Raw genomic sequence first — 20,035 nt, 5'->3', positions numbered from 1 at the left:
TTATAAATAAACCTAATATTATTATAATTATTTATCTTTTTTCTCTTAAAATTTAAACGTAGTGTCTATTCGCACCGTATATCTACGTAATTACGTAGATTTAGTGAATATGCGTGCGCGGTGGATAATTCTACTGTCCAGTACTTATAGAGTCCAAGTTTTTTTTTCCGAGCAAGCAAAGCGATCGAGGCACATGCATATACGTGGATATAAGGTGCGAATAGATACAGCGAAATTAAAAATAAAGCTGTTTTGTCTTTCATGGCCTACTGGTGATGACTACCGTAGCTCCTTTTTTTTCATACCAGAGTTCTAATAAATATGCTCATATTATGTCGTACGGTCTTACGTAACAACTTTAAACTAAATGAATAAGAGTGTATTTTTTCCTGATTAAGATATTTTTGTTAATTAATTGTGAATTTCGACTGTCATGTAATTTTTAATATTATACATTTTAAATTTTTGTTGTATAAAATAGATGACTGTATGTAAATTTTTTATGTTTTTATTGTTTTGAAGAAGCAGCTATGTAGTAAGTAATATGATTGAAAATTCTTATAATATAATAGTAGTACAAATAATGAGTAATTACACAAAAAATGTGTACGTTTAATGTGTAGCAGAAAAAATGTATGTGATGTCTCAGCCTAAGATTACAAAATTACCTTTGCTAAATTATTGTATTTTAATAGGACGAGTATAGTTAGTATCAAAACAAAAATAAGTTTTTATTTCACAAGTTTGATAAAGTCGCAGAATTTCGTAACTATTACAGTGCAAATTCAAACCTTTGACGTAACAATATTGATATTATAATATAAAAAATTGGTTTGACATACTTTTTGCTACGTTACGTGGTGCCATCTAACGTGGCACAGGTTCAGATTCGGCGGAAGATTTACTTAAAAGTACACCAACATATTATAAATTTTACACAAAATCTAGAATAATTATCTGGTATCTCTATCTTTTCTTTCTCTTTTCGACCTTGTAACAATAGATCTCCTTCCCTCCATCTTTATTAGATGCTCCTGTGGCCATTACGACGGAAAATTTTGTTACATGCATCCATACGGGGCTTTGTTATCTATACACAGCGCGTCCTCTCTGGGTTGCAGATGAAAGAAACCTCTATGGATGGATATCTGCGAATGCAGTCGTGAACAGTCAACGAGGGCCGGCATAGGAAGAATTATCTCATACTGCATTCAACCAATAGGCACAGAACTTAAAAAAATGTACACGTTGAATCAATTTTTTTTAACTTTAAAAATCTATTTTTCTCCTTGTTAACAAATAACTGAGTCTACATTTTGTATAAAGCTGGTGATAATTTACCCAGATTTAAAGACACTGCCTGAAAGAGATGTGTAAATGGCTTGGGTACGGGACCTAACACCGTCGTAGTTGACGAAAAAATCATTGCCTTGATAGAAGCACTAGAGACATAAGACAAAAACCGATTCAGTGGCAGCAGAACACCAAATAATTATCTTTGGTGTCGTTCGCGAAAATCTGTACTCTTAGAGACTAAGGAAGTGTACGAGCAACACTTTTAGTATGGTAGAATCGGAGCAGGGTCTCTTGTGTGAAATTATTCTCATATTTATGGGTATCTAACTTCCAAACCAAAACAAATCCCAAAGTAAACATCATACACACAACCAAATGTAACCAACAATGAGCCCAACAGCAGAAACAAAGAAACAAATTCCAAACTTGTGACGAAGAATATTAGGACACTTTTGAGAACAGGCACGATAAGAGCTGCTAACGAGACCCTTCAGAAATACGACATCAACATCGCAGATATCCAAGAGGCTAGACTTTCTGGGATGGGTGAATAGAGGTATACCTATAGGTAAATACATCTTTTTACACGGTAAAAGCGTGAGGGGTAATTAAATGCCTTATAGTAGCTAAGGTTAGGACACACTTAACAATAGCAAGGAAACAGTGCTTCAGTAAATCTAAGAGAGAGTCGTAATACAGAAATAAAAAAAAAGTTCATACTTCCACTGAGTACCGGCAGGAAATAAACAGTTGTTTAGATAACTTAATAGCAGTAATGCTAGATCAGAAACAAAGCATACATGGAAAGTGAAACATACAAGAAATATTGAATTTTAGCAATAGTGCTTAAAACTTTGATGATTTAAGTCACATTCTGATTAATTTTATTAATGACTATGAATCAAGATATTGTTTAAAAAAGGTTAATGTTCATAGAATCATATTTTCATGCAAAATTTTTTAAATAAACACAATTGAACCTAATACTTTAGAAAGTGATGAGTTTTGTTGAAAAAAATCTATTAGAAAATTTTTTGAAGACATCATAATACTATAAGCTTTTACAAAATAACAATGCAATGTTTAAAATTTAAATAAGTATAGACATTTAAATACACTAAGAGTTACATAGAAAGACTACTTATCTAATGACGTAACAACTTGTAACCAGCACAATGCAAATCTTAAGATTTATTGTAAGAAATACGAAAGTAATTTCTCATTACAAACCTATTTGAAAATAAGTCACCTACTTTGCATGCATTTAGAGAATAATTCTGTGTCATACCGTTGTTTAAGTGATGTTTACAGATAACAATGAATAACAACACTTTTTAAAGTTACCGGCTCAATTGAATAAATTAGGTCTATTAAAGAAGATAAAAACTTATATCACTATATTTCGTACATAAAAAATGAGGGGGGATGTTAGCAAAAGTTTGACAATTCCGATATTATAGGTAGAAAACCATCAACGGTCTCACACAGCAAAGTGATAAGCACGGCTTTACTTTTCTACGTAATCTAATCATTACTTGTATTATCGATGTCGTGTATTACAGATAATATCTATGTTTATTTAAATATTCTGTTGTATACATTTTTCAAAAAAGAGTTCAATCCTAAAAAATAATTTAATCGCTTAACTAAAAATAATATAGTTTCAAAATATAAACAGACAGTTATGACTCGGTCTTGTATAAAAAATGTGAATTTTTTTTTCTGTACCCAAATTAATCCATTGGGGGAGACTGAGTACGGCTGTGCCAAAGGACGGTTGTGATAGTGGTCACACTGGCGAAACTGTAAGGGAGAACCGCCAAATACAAGAGAGGGTAGGAGTGGAGTGATGGGCCACTTGTGCTTCACAGTATAGCATAAGCTGTCATGTAATATCAACGACAGCAGAGGCCTACATTAATTTTGAGGAGTGAAATGTAAATATTTCCATTAAATTTTGTTTGTTGCAATTATCGCTGTATATGTACAGATCCAGCAACGAGTATTTATCCTTGTTATAATACACACATAAGTGCATAAAATGCAGTGGTTACTTTTTATGTAAGCTAAGTTCTGTTTGCATAATAATTTTTTTTTCCGAATGAGTGTGTGGTTACGGTTGTGACATACTACCTGGGTGCGGTTGTTACATACTGTCTAAGTATGGTTGTGACACAAGTAAAATTAGTTGTTTTCCTTTAACATGCCTCGTGAAGGTTTCAGGAGAACGAAAAGAGGTGCGTGTGATATTAAAAGACATACGATGATACAAAGCAGGGGATTTCCATACGGAAAGATCCAGAAATGCACCAAAAAAATCACATGACATTATTGCGATACGTTCGTATACGTTATCTAGCCAATTCAAACGGCAATAACAGATGTAGCATCAGTATAGATAACATTGCTTACAACTAAGTCTTTTCCAAGACGCAGGAACAACAGTATTGAAAATACCTACCATACATTGCGCAGATATATACTTTTGGGTATATAATATCTAGAAAAAAAAAAAAATTATACTGTTTAAAAGTAGATATTAACAATAAAATTTTCTATATTTGATGACTTTAATTAAAAATTAATGTTAAATTATCTAAAAAAAAGGTGCTGTTACATTATGTTTAACAAAAGGAACAACAAAAGTGATTTAAAACGGTTTTAGTGTATTTTTTTAACCTGTCACAACCGCCCCTGGGATGTGGTTGGTCCTGACATATTTTTTTTTTTTTTAACAAGTCGCTCGTGTGGATGGCTATACCTGCAGTCATAACTTTTATAGACACATGTAGAAGAGTCTTCAATGTATCATGCCCAGTAATTTTCATCCCACTGAGTGTCATACTTTGAAAGTTATGGGGTCTTAAGTAAAAATTAATACAACCGTGCTTAGTCTTTCCCTACAAGCAATGTAATACAACCATCGAATATTTGATCATTTATAACTGTGAACTTGTATAAACGACAGCATATAATAGTACTGTGTAATTCATTTTTAATTTAATTTAAAAAAGTAATATTTTCTATTAATTTAAGACAAGATCACTTGGATTAGGTCAGGAGTAGATTATATCTTGATCAAGTATACTTACTAAAACTTTGGATGAAAAAGACTCAATTTATACTGGGATTATGTGGTGTATCCTGTATATGTTACTTTGTACAGTTGAATGATTCTAATAAAATAATGGGTTGACAGCTGACAGTTCATTGGCTCTATAATATCTGCGTGTGTATGTGGATCATTGTATGGCTAATAACTTCAATTAGCCATACTTGGCATTGACAATAACAGTGGCTGTAAATGACTTCTGCAAGCTAAGGATTACGATTATGATAAATATGTTGATGATGGTGATTTTGATAACGATGATAGAGATAATGGTGATGATTATACCAAGTACTTTAATTACACTGCGATGATACTTGTATGTTTTAATGATATTGTGAATTCCAAGCGCAAAAAGTTCATCAGACTTTGGATACCATTGACAGTGAATTCTTGGTTTAATTAAAAAACAAGCTTATTACACTTAAAGAAACGCTTCTTTATCATCTACATAAAAAAGATATAGTAGATAAACTAAAGTACATCATAAATTATCTAGTCACTTTTTAATTTTAACGAGAGATTTTTCAAAGAGTTCAGACAACTGTAAGTGGTAAAAAATATTGAGTAAATTATTTTTATAATTTTTCCAGGCTTGCCAAAAGTTTTAATTTTGTATGATAAAATTTTGTGCTTATGTTTTAGTTTATAGTGTGCGTAGTTTATCACTTAATGGCTATAATCAATTAAATACTTTTTTTATTCAAAGAATAGCTGTACTTGATATCTATAGATGACAATAGCATCAGAAAAATAACGACTTAATACAGATGCACAATTGGAGTTGATTCGGAGTTGCAGAGTAAGTGATCTTGCATCAAACCCCCAAATATCATTCCAGGAGGAAGACGATGTCCAATAAAAGTCGAATACTTGACAGTCTAGAATATTGAAGTGCTTACGAAGTAACTTTGCTCAATCTCATGGATTTGTATGAAGAATAGAAGTTTATACTTATCTGACGTCACAACTGATTATTTTCAAAGAGCAAATTCTAAGCACTAAACTGTGTCAAAAGTAAAAACACTCCACAAATGTATTGTTTAATCAGAATAAAATGTCTAAGCATATACATTTATTAAACTAGTACTGATTATGCTCACAAGCGACTGTACAATAAAATCGTTAATAATAAGTCTTGTTTACACTATTTAGCTGTCTTCTGCTCCAAGCCAGACTTAATTTTTTTTTTTACCATTATAATTATTTTTTTTACTTTTTTTCTTCATACGAGGTCGTCCAGAGCTTCTTGATGCACAATAGAATGGGGTACTAACCTCTTTCCTGTGAGGGACTCGTAGTCAGCCTATTAATGCTTATTTCCTGCTACAATATTTTTTGCGATAATGACTGAATACCCACTAAACTGACAAGACCTATCTTCTGGAATACCTGGCTTGGAATCCGCTTTTGCAGCAATACTTCGAGCTGAAGCCACAGAGTTTTGACTATTGACATGGAATTCCAACGGGGTGTTGTCATCGTCCAGATGTAGCCTTCTTTTTATTGTGTCTAGCCATCTACTGTTTTGCAGGAACATCGATTTCCGTTGCTTCCTCTTGCTGATGGCTCAGGTAAGTCGGTGCAGCTTAAGTCTGCAATGATCGTCTAGCTTCCATCCTCTGAACCAAAAACCTTTAGTTATGTATTATAAGCGTTAATATAGTCAATTTGTTTGCATGCAATTAACTAATTATTATTGCGTTCAATCTTTTATTGTAGGCTTTTAAAAAATCGTAATGTCAGGAAAAAAGGCAAGAATAATCTTACAGAGATTATGTTTAAATTCAAGTTGAGCACATTTTAATTTTAGTACCTTTGCTGTGTGCAGTCCACTATATTGCAGTAGATGACTTCGGTAGTTGGGATAACAGAGAGTTCTATCAAATTGTGAGAGAAGCTTATTTAATTATTCGGTTAAAGGGGTATATAACTGTGAGGAGGATTGAGAGGGGCCAAGAGAGGGCTAAACAAAAATTTAACCCAATAACCGTAAGGCACGAAACTGAAACAATTTTGTCCTACTGAAAGGGGGACGCGGAGTTAGTGATGGGAGGTTGAGGGAAGCTTTTTAAAATCGTGTTGAGGCTGAGCTGGGTAGTGGGAGGTGCTGGTAAGTCTGAACAAAAATCTAACCCATTAAGGAGGCTTGGGCGATTTTGAATTAAATGCTGGCTAGGTCTGAAATTCAGAGATTAAATAGATGAAGTTTGCTAGATTTTTCTAGGAAAACAAAATAGTTAGGTCAACACATTTATTTTCGAGAAAATCGCTTGTGAAAATTCGTCATTTTAACACGCCACCTTACGGAACCCGAAATTCAATAGACTACCGTACTGCAATAAAAAGCTGTGGGCCCACACATTAAATTGGTACATGTACTTGAAAGTATAAAGAATCTATTATTTAAAAAAAAGAATAGGATCAACACGTTAAATTTTGAGAAAATAGCGAGGGAAACATCGAACATGAGAATTGCTTTGTGAAGGTACTGTAAGTGCGCATGCGCTGTACATTCATAAATATACAAGCATGAAAATTTAAGTCTAACACAAGTATAGGTATATAATAGTAGATGAGAGCAAGAGAGTACAGTGTTGTCAGCTTTATCGTGGCAGGGCCGTCATCTTTACACAAGGTACCTCGGGAAAACCAATAAATTTTTTAATATCGATTTTCCCAATGACTTTTCCACGTATTATTGCTATTTTGTTCACACATGTGTATAATCAAAATGATTATAAAAAAAATATTACAAAGAATCATTTGTATGACAAGTACCCCACAGGGGCCCCTCAATAGATACGATACCAAACGCCCAAGCCTCCTTAAAAATAAGGTAAGAACTCATAGAATCTTACTTTATTTATATGGGGGCTGAGAGGAGCTATGGGAGTTGAGGGTTGAAAGAAATGACCCTTTAAAATCCCTATTTATAATAGGAAGATACGTATGTTTTATATTTAAATGTTATGTATAACAAAACCGTAAAAATAAACAACTTTTCTTTAGTTGAAACAGCTGGTTTTCAAGTTTTAAGTTACTCCTGTATTCATTCTGTTAGATTTAATAGTCTTATTTGTTTAAGAGTATCACTTTACATTATATATATATATATATATATATTAGAGACAACATTATATATATATATATATATATATTTTTTTTTTTTATATTATAGTGCTCTACGTCCTGGCTTCTTTAATAAGGGCACTACCATGTGCACTTAGTACTTGGGAAAGGGACAAGGAAAGGGATGGGAGGCCTCCCATCACTGGGAGGGGGGTAGGGGGAAATTAGGCAACTTTTGCTGCGAGAAGGTTGCCTAAACCCTCCTCGAGGAGCATTGCGTGGTGAGAAAGCACACGTGAGACTCACAGAGGTACTTGCCTGAAAGTCGCACTGGCCGGGAATCGAACTACGGTCTCCCGCGTGCCAATCCACGATCTAGCCGACCGAGCCTCCGCGTGATCTATATATATATATATATATATATATATATATATATATATATCATGAATGACATCTTTTTTTAGTAAATCTGTCTAATTCATAAGTTTTGCCCATGTATGACATTATCCTTATACGCTCTTTATTTTATTGAGAACGATTGTTAAAAAAGTATTTTAGTCTTTTCAAGCTTATGCAGTGTTGATACTTTTCTTAATTTTTTCATTGCATTTTAAGCAGGTTTTACATTTTAAGGATAAATAGGTTTAATAAAGTAATAGTTAATGTTATTCTTCTTGAAAAACTGAGAACTTAAAAAATTATGCTTAAACTAAGGGAAATTTTTTAAAGTATAAAGTAAATTGTAACAAAGGTTAATTACAAGTGTTTAATGTTACATTAGGTATTTTCATTTTGTTATTAACTTTGCATCAAGTTGTTGTTACTGATTTAATGATATTTACTTTTTTTGGTACTTTTAGTCTTGTTCTATTACATTAACCACCAGATATAATTATATTCCATAATAATACAAATTCAAAAAAAAAAAAAGCTAATTGAGCCAAAATTTACTATTTTTACAAGTTAAGTTCAGGTGAAATATACAGTAGAGTGCAAAACTATACATGTCCTAGTTATCCTGATAACATACTTCTCATTCTACTAATCTTAGAAGTATCTTTAGGAATCAAAGTTAAATTGATTGACATAATGACAAATCATCAAAAATCAACGTGCACGGACTGCTCAAAAATAAGTTTATAACAGCACAGCACTAGGAACCGGAAAACTCTTTATCCCTAGAGGAAAGCCAGATTAACCAAAAAATATGATTTTTGCAGGTTATTTTAGAATTAACAAATTCAGTATCATAGATAAAAGGATTTTCATTGACGTTGCAACATAGTTCCAATTTCCTTTACTTTGGATATGTTTCTATAACAAAGGGTAAAAACATTTTAGAAACTGTAGGGTGTTTCAAATATCATAATAAAATGCACAGATTGATTAAAAAAGATTTTATAATGCCACAATCTTTTTAAAAAATTAAATAAAATATCTGGAACACATAGAAACATATATCTCTAATGACATGTTGACAGATTTCACGCTAAAAAAAGTAGTTAGATTACACATTGCCTCTTTTTACAGTATATAATTTTCTTGCTTTCTTCTTGGGTTCAGAAATATATTATATGAACCAATACAGTGTTTAAATACATCTAAAAAGTTCAATCCGTGAAAAACTTGCATGCGGGTGTATTAACTTAAAAAAAAAAATTTTCCAAATTAAAGATAACTGATTCGTTTTTTTTTGCATTAAATTTTCATTGTTTCTCTGTTAAATATCAATTAATATGTAGTAAAGATTTTCCCCACGTACCTTTAAAATATTTCACAAGTAAACAACAAATTTAGTAACGATGATAAATCGAAAGATATGTTTAGTACAAGGAAACAAGTAATGTTTTCGTGAATATAATAGTTATCAACAAGAGTAGACTCTATAGGTATTTATTTATGGAGATCTATTAAAATGTTTAAGGGTATTACACCTTTTCATTGTAAAAGTATTAATGCTATACAAATCGTAAGTGTTGAACATCAACATAAATTATTAGATATCTTCATCACAATATCTCTACAAAGGATAAGATGGAAAAATCATCAGAATTAAAAATTAGATTAATTTTATGATTTAATCTAATGCAAAATAAGATCTACGTAAAAGTTAGATACTGAAATCCTGCAAAAGTTGCTGCGAGGTGACAAGATCTTCTAATGATTTATAAAAGTCATAAAAAAGAAATTTAAGCTCAGACCAACAGAAATTTAAAAAAACTAATAGATAAAGTAAATATAAAATTTTCTGATGACTGACATAAATAATTTAAAGCAAAATTAAGATTCAGAGAAGTGATGAGTGTAAGTTGTTGCAACAGACTGCTTGATTTTGTCTTTTGCAATCAATATAGAACATCTTGTGACTTTTTACTTTTGCATGAATATATCTGGAACTACGTTATACAATTTTCTGTCCTTAATGTTAATTGCTTTGTAGTTGAAAAAGCTTTTATTTAATAAGTTTCATACTTAAAATGTTTCTGATAAATGATTAAAAAGATGTAATATAACTGTTGTGATTTCACAGATAAACACCCTCATAAGTTAATTTTGACGTTTCCCGAATTTTGTATTGAATGAAATTGGTAGCTTACGTCACAAAAAAGCCAGCATACTGGTTTGCTGAATACTGTTTTTCCTGGTATACAAGCGCCCGAGACCTCAGATCACACTTTGCACTTTTGTCATTAGGGGGAGACTGGGCACGGTTGTGTCAATTTTCATTTGAGACCCTATAAATTTGAAAGTATGACACTCAGTTAGATAAAAATTGCTGGGCGTGATAAATTGAAGACTCCTCTACATAAGTCTATAAAAGCTATGACTGCAGGTACAGCCGTCCACACGAGCGAACTGTTGAAAAAAAAAAAAATATGTCACGACCAACCACACCCCAGAGGCGGTTGTGACAATGCCTAAGGACGGTTGTGACAGGTTAAAAAAATACATTAAAACCGTTTTAAATCGCTTTTGTTGTATTTTTTGTTCAACATAATGTAACAGCACCTTCTTTCTGGAAAATTTAACATGAATTTTAAATTAAAGTCATCAAATTTGGAACATTTTATTGTTAATATCTACTTTTAAAAAGTATAATTTATTATTTTAGATGTTATATACCCTAAAGTAAATATCTGCACAACGTATGGTAGGTATTTTTATACTGTTGTTCCTGCGTCTTGGAAAAGACTTAGTTGTAAGCAATGTTATCTATACTAATGCTGCATCTGTTATTACCGTTTGAATTTGCTAGATAACGTATACGAACGTATCGCAATAATGTCATGTGATTTATTTGGTGCATTTCTGCATCTTTCCGTATGGGAATCCCCTGCTTTGTATCATCGTATATCTTTCAATATCACACACACCTCTTTTCGTTCTCCTGAAACCTTCACGGGGCATGTAAAAGGAAAACAACTAATTTTACTTGTGTCACAACCATACCTAGGCAGTATGTTACAACCGCACCCAGGTAGTATGTCACAACCGTAACCACACACTGATTCGAAAAAAAAATTATCATGCAAACAAAACTTAGCTTACATAAAAAGTAACCACTGCATTTTATGCACTAATGTGTATATTATAACAAGAATAAATACTCATTGCTGGATCTGTACGTATACAGAGATAATTGCAAAATAAAATTTAATGAATATACTTACATTTCACTCTCCAAAAGTAATATAGGCCTCTGCTGTCGTTGATATTACACGGCAGCGGATGCTATACTGTGAAGCACAAGTGGCCCAGCACTCCACTCCTACCCTCTCTTATATTTGGCGATTCTCCCTTACAGTTTCACCAGTATGACCAGTGTCACAATTGTACTCAGTCTCTCCCTACTGTAGACCCACGGGGAGAAAGGTTTTTTGGGCATTTCAAGCCTGAAGTACCTCGTTTTCCTGGAGACCACAGTGATTGATAAAGTGAAAAGCATGCTCATGGGGACAAAATTTCACTTTTCCTACCGGTAAGAAAAATAACATACGTAACTTGGGCACAAAGATACACAAACCCCACTCTTCGGGTGCTTGTACTTGTACTTTGTGCCACAGTAATGTAATAATTTATTTTTGTAAGAAGATTTGTGCATGAAGTTATTTAGTTTTAAATTTATTTTTTTAACAAATAATTAATATTACGAAATTTATCAGAAAACGTTTTTTTGTGTCTAGGTACTACATTTTTTTATATTGCACCATAAAGTTGGCTATTGACGCGGACAGGGGGTGATGACTTACTAATGTATATACTGGCTGTAAGAAGGATATTCAAAGAGTTTAACTATTGTTGGTTGTCTAAAAAAATCTCATTTTATGTTGGAGACAGTTTTTCGTCAAGTAACTGCTACAAATTACACGGCTTTCTAACCCTAGCTAAATGTTAAAGAGATTGAGAACCTAACTTTCTAGTTAAACAGCTAACCAAATATCATAGTATTAAGGCGTTTTTAAGGTAGCAAAAGACATAACCTGACATTAGCATAAGACTTTCTTATGTAAAAGTTAGCTAGAATAGCTAGAATAGCGGAATAGTGTAAAGGGGGGTGTATAGGGGTTGTCAGCCCTTAAAAATCCAATAAACATCTAGTCCATGTATGCATGAATTTCAAAAAATTTTATTAAAGATATGGTTACATGATTGAGAATCTTAGGAGGCAACCTCAGTTATTCAATAGGACTTTAGAAGGTTGTCTAAGAATAACCGAGTAAGGCATCGTTACAAGGCAAACGTTTGGATATACTTCGGTATTCTGCTAAGTGACCATCCAAATGTAGTTGAAACTGTGTATGTCAGCTGGGTACAGGAAAGATACTGCCTTCACCAGAGTCACCAAGCCCACGTAAACTCTTATGAAGGAAAAGTTATTTTGGTAGCCAACTGTGGCAAACTCGGGCCCCTATTCCCATAAAATTGGCTGTTCATATAACTAGTGGCACCAGCTCTCTTATCCAACATTTTCACGAAAATTACTTTACATTCTTTGAATTCTGAATAATTTTTTGACATCACTTGTTGTTTTATTTGTTGATTAGACTTTTTTGCATATTTTACATCATTTTTAAGGCACTATATGGATCCTGTTTGGTTCCGTATTGTTATGTTACTATGAATTTACATGCTACCGTCATTGATATTTTAAAAAATCTCCCTAGATTTGTTGTAAATTAATTCACTTTCACTGCATCAGAGATCGATATTCAACGTGGCTCCCAGATCATTGGACCACAGTCAGAAATACTCTAATGAGAAATTAATTTACTCAGGGTTACTTAGCCCCAGAGCTACAAAAACTCACAAACCTAAGCCACTGTGCTACTATGGCTGTTTAGCTATTTTTGGAACATGAAAGCAGACACTATATTATGTGTCTTTATTATTGGGTTTCACAATCCTGTGCGCTACATGTTAAAAGTTCCTAGTTAAATAATGAAAAATCTAGTAGCTCTATCTTTCTATAATAACGATTTTTTTTAAATATTATAAGAAAGATTCTACAATTTTTAATTTAATGATGCAATTTTATTTGCGTATACAATCTTACCATGAGCTGTGAATGAATTTATTTTTATTTAATATCTTTAAGTCGTATTATTAGGGACTGTAAGGGAGGTGAGCGAAGCGATGGAGACCTGAGTGGTGCTCTAGAGGGAGTACTCTAGAGATAAATTCAAGGAGTATTCAACTTTATATTTAAAGGAAAAACACAGAAAAAATATCATTATTTCCTAAGGGGCTTAAAAGTAACGTGTAGTAGTGAGAGAAGTGAATGAGCCTAGCTAAAGGTGGAATCCCGATAACTATATAGTCCAAGAAAATACAATGTTTGCGTATGAACTACAAAATGTCTTACTGATACCTCCATTCAAGTACTATTAACGCTACTTTTTATGTATATGCACCTCATTTTATTGCATGCGTAGGATTACAGTGCTTTTATAAAGATTTAGACTAGAGTATAAGTATTGGACTTTCATAACTTATGTTTCTAAAGACATTAAAATAGCGCTTTTCATGTATTTTATTTGATCTTAATTTTAAAGGGCCCACCACATGTGCAGAAATTAGGCAGCTCACCCACTACTTCTACCACAACATATGAGACCAGCTACCAACTCTTGCTTCAGCAACAGCAACTTCTTCTCCAGTGGCAGGTTGAGTTTAACAATAAGGTAATCCAATTAATAAGTTATAAATTCAATTTTTCAGTTTCATTTTGATTGTTAACTTGTAATAGTTAAGTTAATTTCAATTGTCGGTTTTCTCTTGATAAGAAACCATTCTCTATCAGAATTTTTCAATGTATCGATAGTTTGTATGCTTAGTAATGATTTTCAGCAGAAAAGTTGGTGACAAAATACTTAAACTGTGATAAACAAGATGTTCAATTAACGGAAGTATGCATACAACTTTTTGTTTTATTTTCTTTAGTATAAGTAGCTGGACTGTAAATATAGCCTTATGTGAATTGATAGTACACAATGTGTGTGTATGCGTCGATGTATCAATAAATCGATTAGGGCATCATTACATTAAGTACCACATGAATCAATTCGTTAAAAAAAGTCTGTAATATAATACGGAAAAAACGCTATATCTAGGAAAGAAAGCAAAGTAGACCAAAAATTACAATATTTACAATCTTTCTTAATAGAAAAAGAACAGCGAGGGGCAGAAAAAGGAGAATGTTAAGTTGTGTAAAAACACAATATCAATTTTCAATTTTTTGATGTACCTTTATGGAATGAAAGAGAAAAATGTGGGAAAAAATTATACTACAATAAATACAGATCTAGAATAATGCAGAATTGATTTTCGATTGCCGTCTGTGAAAGTAATCTCCAACAACTAAAAAAATACACCATGTCTTAAAAAAGAAGCAAAATCGACAAAACACAATAATTTTTAAGCGTTATTTAAAGAAAAAAATAACATTTCTTTGCACGAATAGAGAGGTATTAAACTATGTTAAAACGTCACCTTAACTTTCAGTTTCTTGGATATAACTGTATGAAGTTGAGGTGAAAAATTATCAAAGAAATTATAGTATATTTGCAAAATTAAAACTAATGTGTAGAATAAATTTTTTGTTTTTCTGCCCCAATATGACTCTAAGAATTATTTTAAAACATACAATTACTAACGGAAAGATAGATAAATAAATTACAAATAACAATTTCCGTATGTACACATGTATGTACAATGTAAATAAGCAATTTTTTTCAAGGAACATTATGTCAGTGCCCTTAGCACAGTACTTGACCTTTATAATCATAGCATAAGTACTATGCACTTTCTGAAACACACATCGCTATTCCCTAACTTTTTCAATCACAAACTCTCGTTCTCTCCGTTAACTCATAGATATTTCGGTTACTTTAAAAGTTCTCACTTCTGCAATGTATTACATGTGATGCACCCCGTTTTCTTCAAGTGCATATTTATAACAACAAAAAAATCATTTGTGTGATTACTTTAAACAATAAACGAAGCACTAGAAGAGTTTTTTAACTGCAATCAAATAACGTAAGCGTATTTGAGGTAACACGTAATCAATAATCATGCTGTCAAGCTTGCGTTCATGATAGTTATCATTCTACTTTAAAAGAATCAGTTTCACGTGACTGTTGACAGAATACGTCATGATCTGATTGATCGTAAGTGACGAAAGGCGGTACATTTTAATGTACATATGAGATTAAGTAGACAAGTGCTGACCTCATCTAGCACCTTAAAGGCTACTCGAAGTCGTTTTATCGTTTGCGCTTAGATTTATTTTTAAAATTTAATTATTGTATTTAGATTAAATAATTGATAGAAAAATGTTAAATCAAAAAAGTTTGGGGGGTTGGCGCGTGGAGCACGCAGGGCGACAAGCTCCCTAGTATCGTTCAAGACTCAATAATGCATGATCAATAGTGCATTGCGTTCTCAAAAGTCTAACAAGTTTGCAATTTTCTCTTACCATAAGCTCTGCTAACTGTCTTTTTTCCCCCCTCCAACAGCTTGCATACAGCAAAGAGTCTGTTAAAATTAGGATTGGAACTCTAGCAGTACGCACCCTCGTTGAAAACGCAGAAAGCTGCGAGAGAAGGCTCTTATGACATGCGCTATTTAAATGTGCTAAAGAAGATACACATCTTACTATAACAAAGTTTTGTTAAATAATATAAATTAACAGTGTGTGCGTATAATTTAAAAAGTATCGTCTTTTATAGATTATACGATTAAGAATATCTATTTAAAACTGGAAGTAGTAGGTATCCCTTTTCCAAAAGAATGGCAGCTCTTATTACGGGAGTGAGAAACGATTTCATAGAATACGTTTTTTGATCTCTAAATGTCTGCTTTAATTTAGTCAATCAATGCTTGAACGTTTTTTAAGTTTTTAAAACATAATTAAATGTTCTTTAAGGAGGTTCTGGAAAAATATAAATAATGTAAAGTAACACTGAAAAAAAATTATGTTGTTTTCAAGAATATTAAACGTGCATAAGAATTTCTTAAACATTTTCGTCAGACGTATGGGCTCTTATAAAGGTTATTAATTAAATTTTGTTAAATGTAACTTTTTTTAAGGTTGCTCTTGGATTTTTTTTTTATTTCTCTAATCTTTTTCAATAGGCTTTATGGTTAACTAGAAAATATTTTTGAACTGCTTATAAAAACTTTTAATTTGTTTAAATAGTAATTTCAATGCAATTCAATTAATAACAGTTATAAGAGCTTATGTAAAATTGTGAAATTAAATAAATTTTTGTTTCAAAAACGTGTTCAGAAAAAAATATTGAAAATGTAAGTGGGCATGAAATTTTTGTCAAAATAATGTAGGTAATTTTGTTTCTGTGTTACTCAACATTTCTTACTTCTTATAAAACCACCTTACTACACCCCCCTTACTTGACTAATGTATATTACACTCAAAGCACGTAAATGTATATTTTAACACTTGAAAAATCGTCAAATAATAAATTTTGATTGTATAATTATGGGCCTACTAATACAACTCTTGACACGGCTAAAAATCTGAGTTTTTCTCAGAGACCACACATAATTTTTTTTAGTTTATCACTCATTTTCTTAGTCACGTTTATTCAACCATCTTAATTCTATACTATTTCATTTTAATTTAATAGTAAGACAAGAATCATACCAAAGTGTTACATACACCGTTTACTTTTTATAAACTCCTACTTTCTCAGCTTACGTAATCAGACTGTACAGTTAAAAGTTGACTTGGCTTTTTCTACCATCCTGAACAAAACGTAATAATTAAAAGTCCTGGTGGTGATGAACGATAATAAAACATTTATTTATGTTGTAGTTCTTTTTCTGCCAGAAAATTCTCTAAGTCGTACACTTCAAGAAATTACAGATAAAAAAGTTTGAAATTTAAAAGAAATGAAATGTTATTGTGGTAATGGCTGTCAATTTAAAATAATTTAAAAAGTAAATTTAATAATTAGTAATACTGTAGTAGTTTTACAATTAGTAGTACATAAAAAAACTGATACAGGTATTATTAAAATGTAATACCGACATGGAAAGTAGACATGAAAGATAGAAAGTATCAGGTTGCAAATGAAGTGTGTTTCACCACGATAATATATAAGAAAGTCATATTACAAATATATTATGACAACAAATGTTTAGTCGAACGCGACTAAATCGAGTACCACCACGTGAGCGGAGGAGCATCGAAGCTCACAGCACGTCCGTCCTCATCAATACATTGAACTACACTTAAATCATTTTACTTTTACACACATTCGTTGCGCGCGTTTATTATTATGCTCTAGTTTCTCGTTCGCTCTCTCCCTTCAAAACCGACTTATTAGTGTACATCGTTTATCTTCGGCATTGTTCGCGTCCTGGCGCCCGAATTGACACTCGAGACGAATAACACCTCCGCTAATTGGCGCGCATCATTAGTAAGGGGAGGGGGGTCGAGGGAGAGAGAAGGGGCGTCTGTTTCGGGAAAATTCGGTAGGCCTCGTTCAGTCCGATACTTGCCTCTGTACAGAGCGGTCTCCAGTTTTTTCTGAGAAATCGTGTACGTAGCTTGTCTAGGATAAATTTTGCTCGTTTGAGTTTTTCGAGAAGTTTTTCGTTGCACCGCGACGCATTAACGTGTTTCTTGCATTAATTCTTCTTGTTCGTCCGAATTTAGTTTACACCCGCGTGCCGCGTTAACTTCCACCACGTGCTGTGAGCACCCACGGCGAACATCCGCACTCGCGGAACCGTGGTACGAAGACGAGGAGGAGAACAGTGCGGACGCGCACTTACCTTTACACTCTCACACATTTACACCTACACATCTACACATCAATTCAAACCAGGTTGTAATTCTTGTTGTATTCAATTTTGTATCGGTCGTTTTTTCCTCTTAGGGGGTTTTCTCGCAAGAGTTTCCTCCTTTGAGCCACAAATTACATCTTCACCAGTGGCTCATACGTAGTGTTTTTTTTTATTTAGTTCAACCCCACATATCCTATCCTTTGTTTATTAACGTAAGTGCTTTCATAATTGATTCTTTCCATTTGTAGTAAAAGTAGTTTAATAATTTAGCTGTTAAATTGTTGCCCTTAAATTTAGAAACTTGTTCGCATCATAGTGTTGTTTGTCTCACGTTTTCTTATTTTGTATTTTGTATTTGCTTCGCGGTTTCCCTCTTTTTCAGTTAATAAATAAATTAGATGGCTTCGTCACTTGGACGCAGTCAATAGGGTAGTATAAGATCCCTGTGCTACAATTCAACAAAATCAGCGGTTTTATGTTAATAATGAAGATGTCGACAAGAAACAATGTCCAAAAGGCGATTAAGATTAAAATTTTTTGTTTTTACAGTGATATTAAAGTGTTTTAAGTTTAATGAAACAGGGAAGTTTAAATATAAAGTATAACAAGTTCACACATTAAAAAAAACATAAAACAAAGATTTATAAATTGTAGAAACATTTATGTCTAGTTTTCATATCAATCAATTATAACTGGTTGATTCAATGAGTCCACAAAAAAATAAGATCTCCATAAATAAACTAACTTTATTTTAAAGTGAAGGGTGAGGCGAGCTCAATGTGCTTGATGTTTATCGAAAAAAAACCAATACTACAAAAATATAAATCGATTGCACTGGTATGTGGTACAGTAGTAATTTCTATATAGCAGAAACCATTATAATATCGAGAGCATTTAAAGACGTATAATATTTCTTATGCTACTGGTTCAAAAGTGTTTGATGAAATAAAAGACTTCAAAAGCAGTGGGATTCACAAAAAAAGTCAAGTTTGTTGCAACATTCCAGAGTTCTTACCGACCAAAAGTCATTTAATGTTGGAAGGAATATCTTTGTCAAGATACTTGACCAAATAAATAATTTTACAAAATGAAATGGCATATTTATAAAGCAATGCGATCAACAAAAAAGAGTTAAGTTTTTATAAATTATCCGAAATCTGTACTACAATGATTGCAAAACTAAAATAAAGTAAATATTCTTATATTTCTAAAAACTTATATTATTCGTTAAATACAGTATAAAGCCAATCCAGTGAACTATATGAATTTATTAATTTTACAAAATATCGACATGATTTTCTGTGTAACAAAATATTTATCTTAATTGAGTATTACAATAATAGTAATATATATTAGGATAATATTTGAAAACTTTACTTTTGTTTTATCTTATTGTGTTATAAAACTTTCATTTCATTTTGTATGTATAATGTAGTTCCAACAAAAATGTTGTGTAAAAAAGAAAGTTTATTTCTTCAAGGAGGTTTGGAAGTATCATTCAGAGAGTCGAGGAACGGGGACCCCCCCCCCGGGCTCGCGCAGATGTACCCCCTTTACCACGTACCTCCTCTTGCACTCTATAAACTTAAATCTGTACGACTGTAATTGGTTATATTTTTTTTAAATGCCTGGCAAGTCTTGATTTTTTTTGTTGATCATCTTCTTTTTTACTAAGGTATCTATGTAAGGGTGCCTGTACATGAGAGACTTGCACTTGCAGGTTCAAGTCAGATCGGCATGAGCCTGTGCGAGTGCAAGAGAGATGCAAGAATATATGTTCTCTCTCTCGCACTCGCACGGGCTTATGTCGATTTGACTTGAACCTGCAAGTGCAAGTCTTCCATGTACAGGCACCCTAAATGTTTTTTTTTTTTAAATCTAATAAATTTAAATTGTACCGTAATTTTTAATGAAAAGACAACCTAACCTTATTCTTTCATAAGTGACCCTATTAAACTGACGATATTAAATAATTGTTTTCTCGAAAGTTTCCCTGACAAAAAATCTGAAAAAATTATGCGCACTTCTGATATGCTCGAGTATGAGGTATATTTTTTTTTTGGCAAGATTCCACATGTTGAACTCTTCTCTCGAACCTCCTTCATAAAACCGTACGATAAAATGATAAAAATTAATCTCGTTTAAGAGAGTAAAAGACGTATTATTCATTATAAAATGCTCTTAAAATTTTACGAAAGCTTTTCAAGAACTTTACACAAAAAAGACGAAGAAGACAATAAAAGAAAT

At 32.4% G+C, this 20,035-nt stretch overlaps 1 protein-coding gene across 3 annotated transcripts in view; it reads left to right on the top strand.

Moving 5' to 3' along the window:
- LOC106644202 (uncharacterized) overlaps positions 1–20,035 on the top strand; it is a 728,649-nt gene that overhangs the window by 344,339 nt on the left and 364,275 nt on the right. For all 3 annotated transcript variants that reach the window (XM_089593743.1, XM_089593744.1, XM_089593742.1), the window contains exon 7: positions 13,531–13,659. In XM_089593743.1, coding sequence (XP_089449869.1) covers positions 13,531–13,659 — 129 coding nt within the window. The remainder of the gene's footprint in view (positions 1–13,530; positions 13,660–20,035) is intronic.

This window comes from Copidosoma floridanum, unplaced genomic scaffold (genome assembly GCF_036245765.1).
Source record: "Copidosoma floridanum isolate Cflo_tuat_1 unplaced genomic scaffold, Cflo_Japanese_pri ptg000020l, whole genome shotgun sequence".
NCBI lineage: Eukaryota > Metazoa > Arthropoda > Insecta > Hymenoptera > Encyrtidae > Copidosoma > Copidosoma floridanum.
The sequence above is the reverse complement of the archived record's forward strand: the minus strand, read 5'-3'. Positions and strand labels throughout refer to the sequence as shown.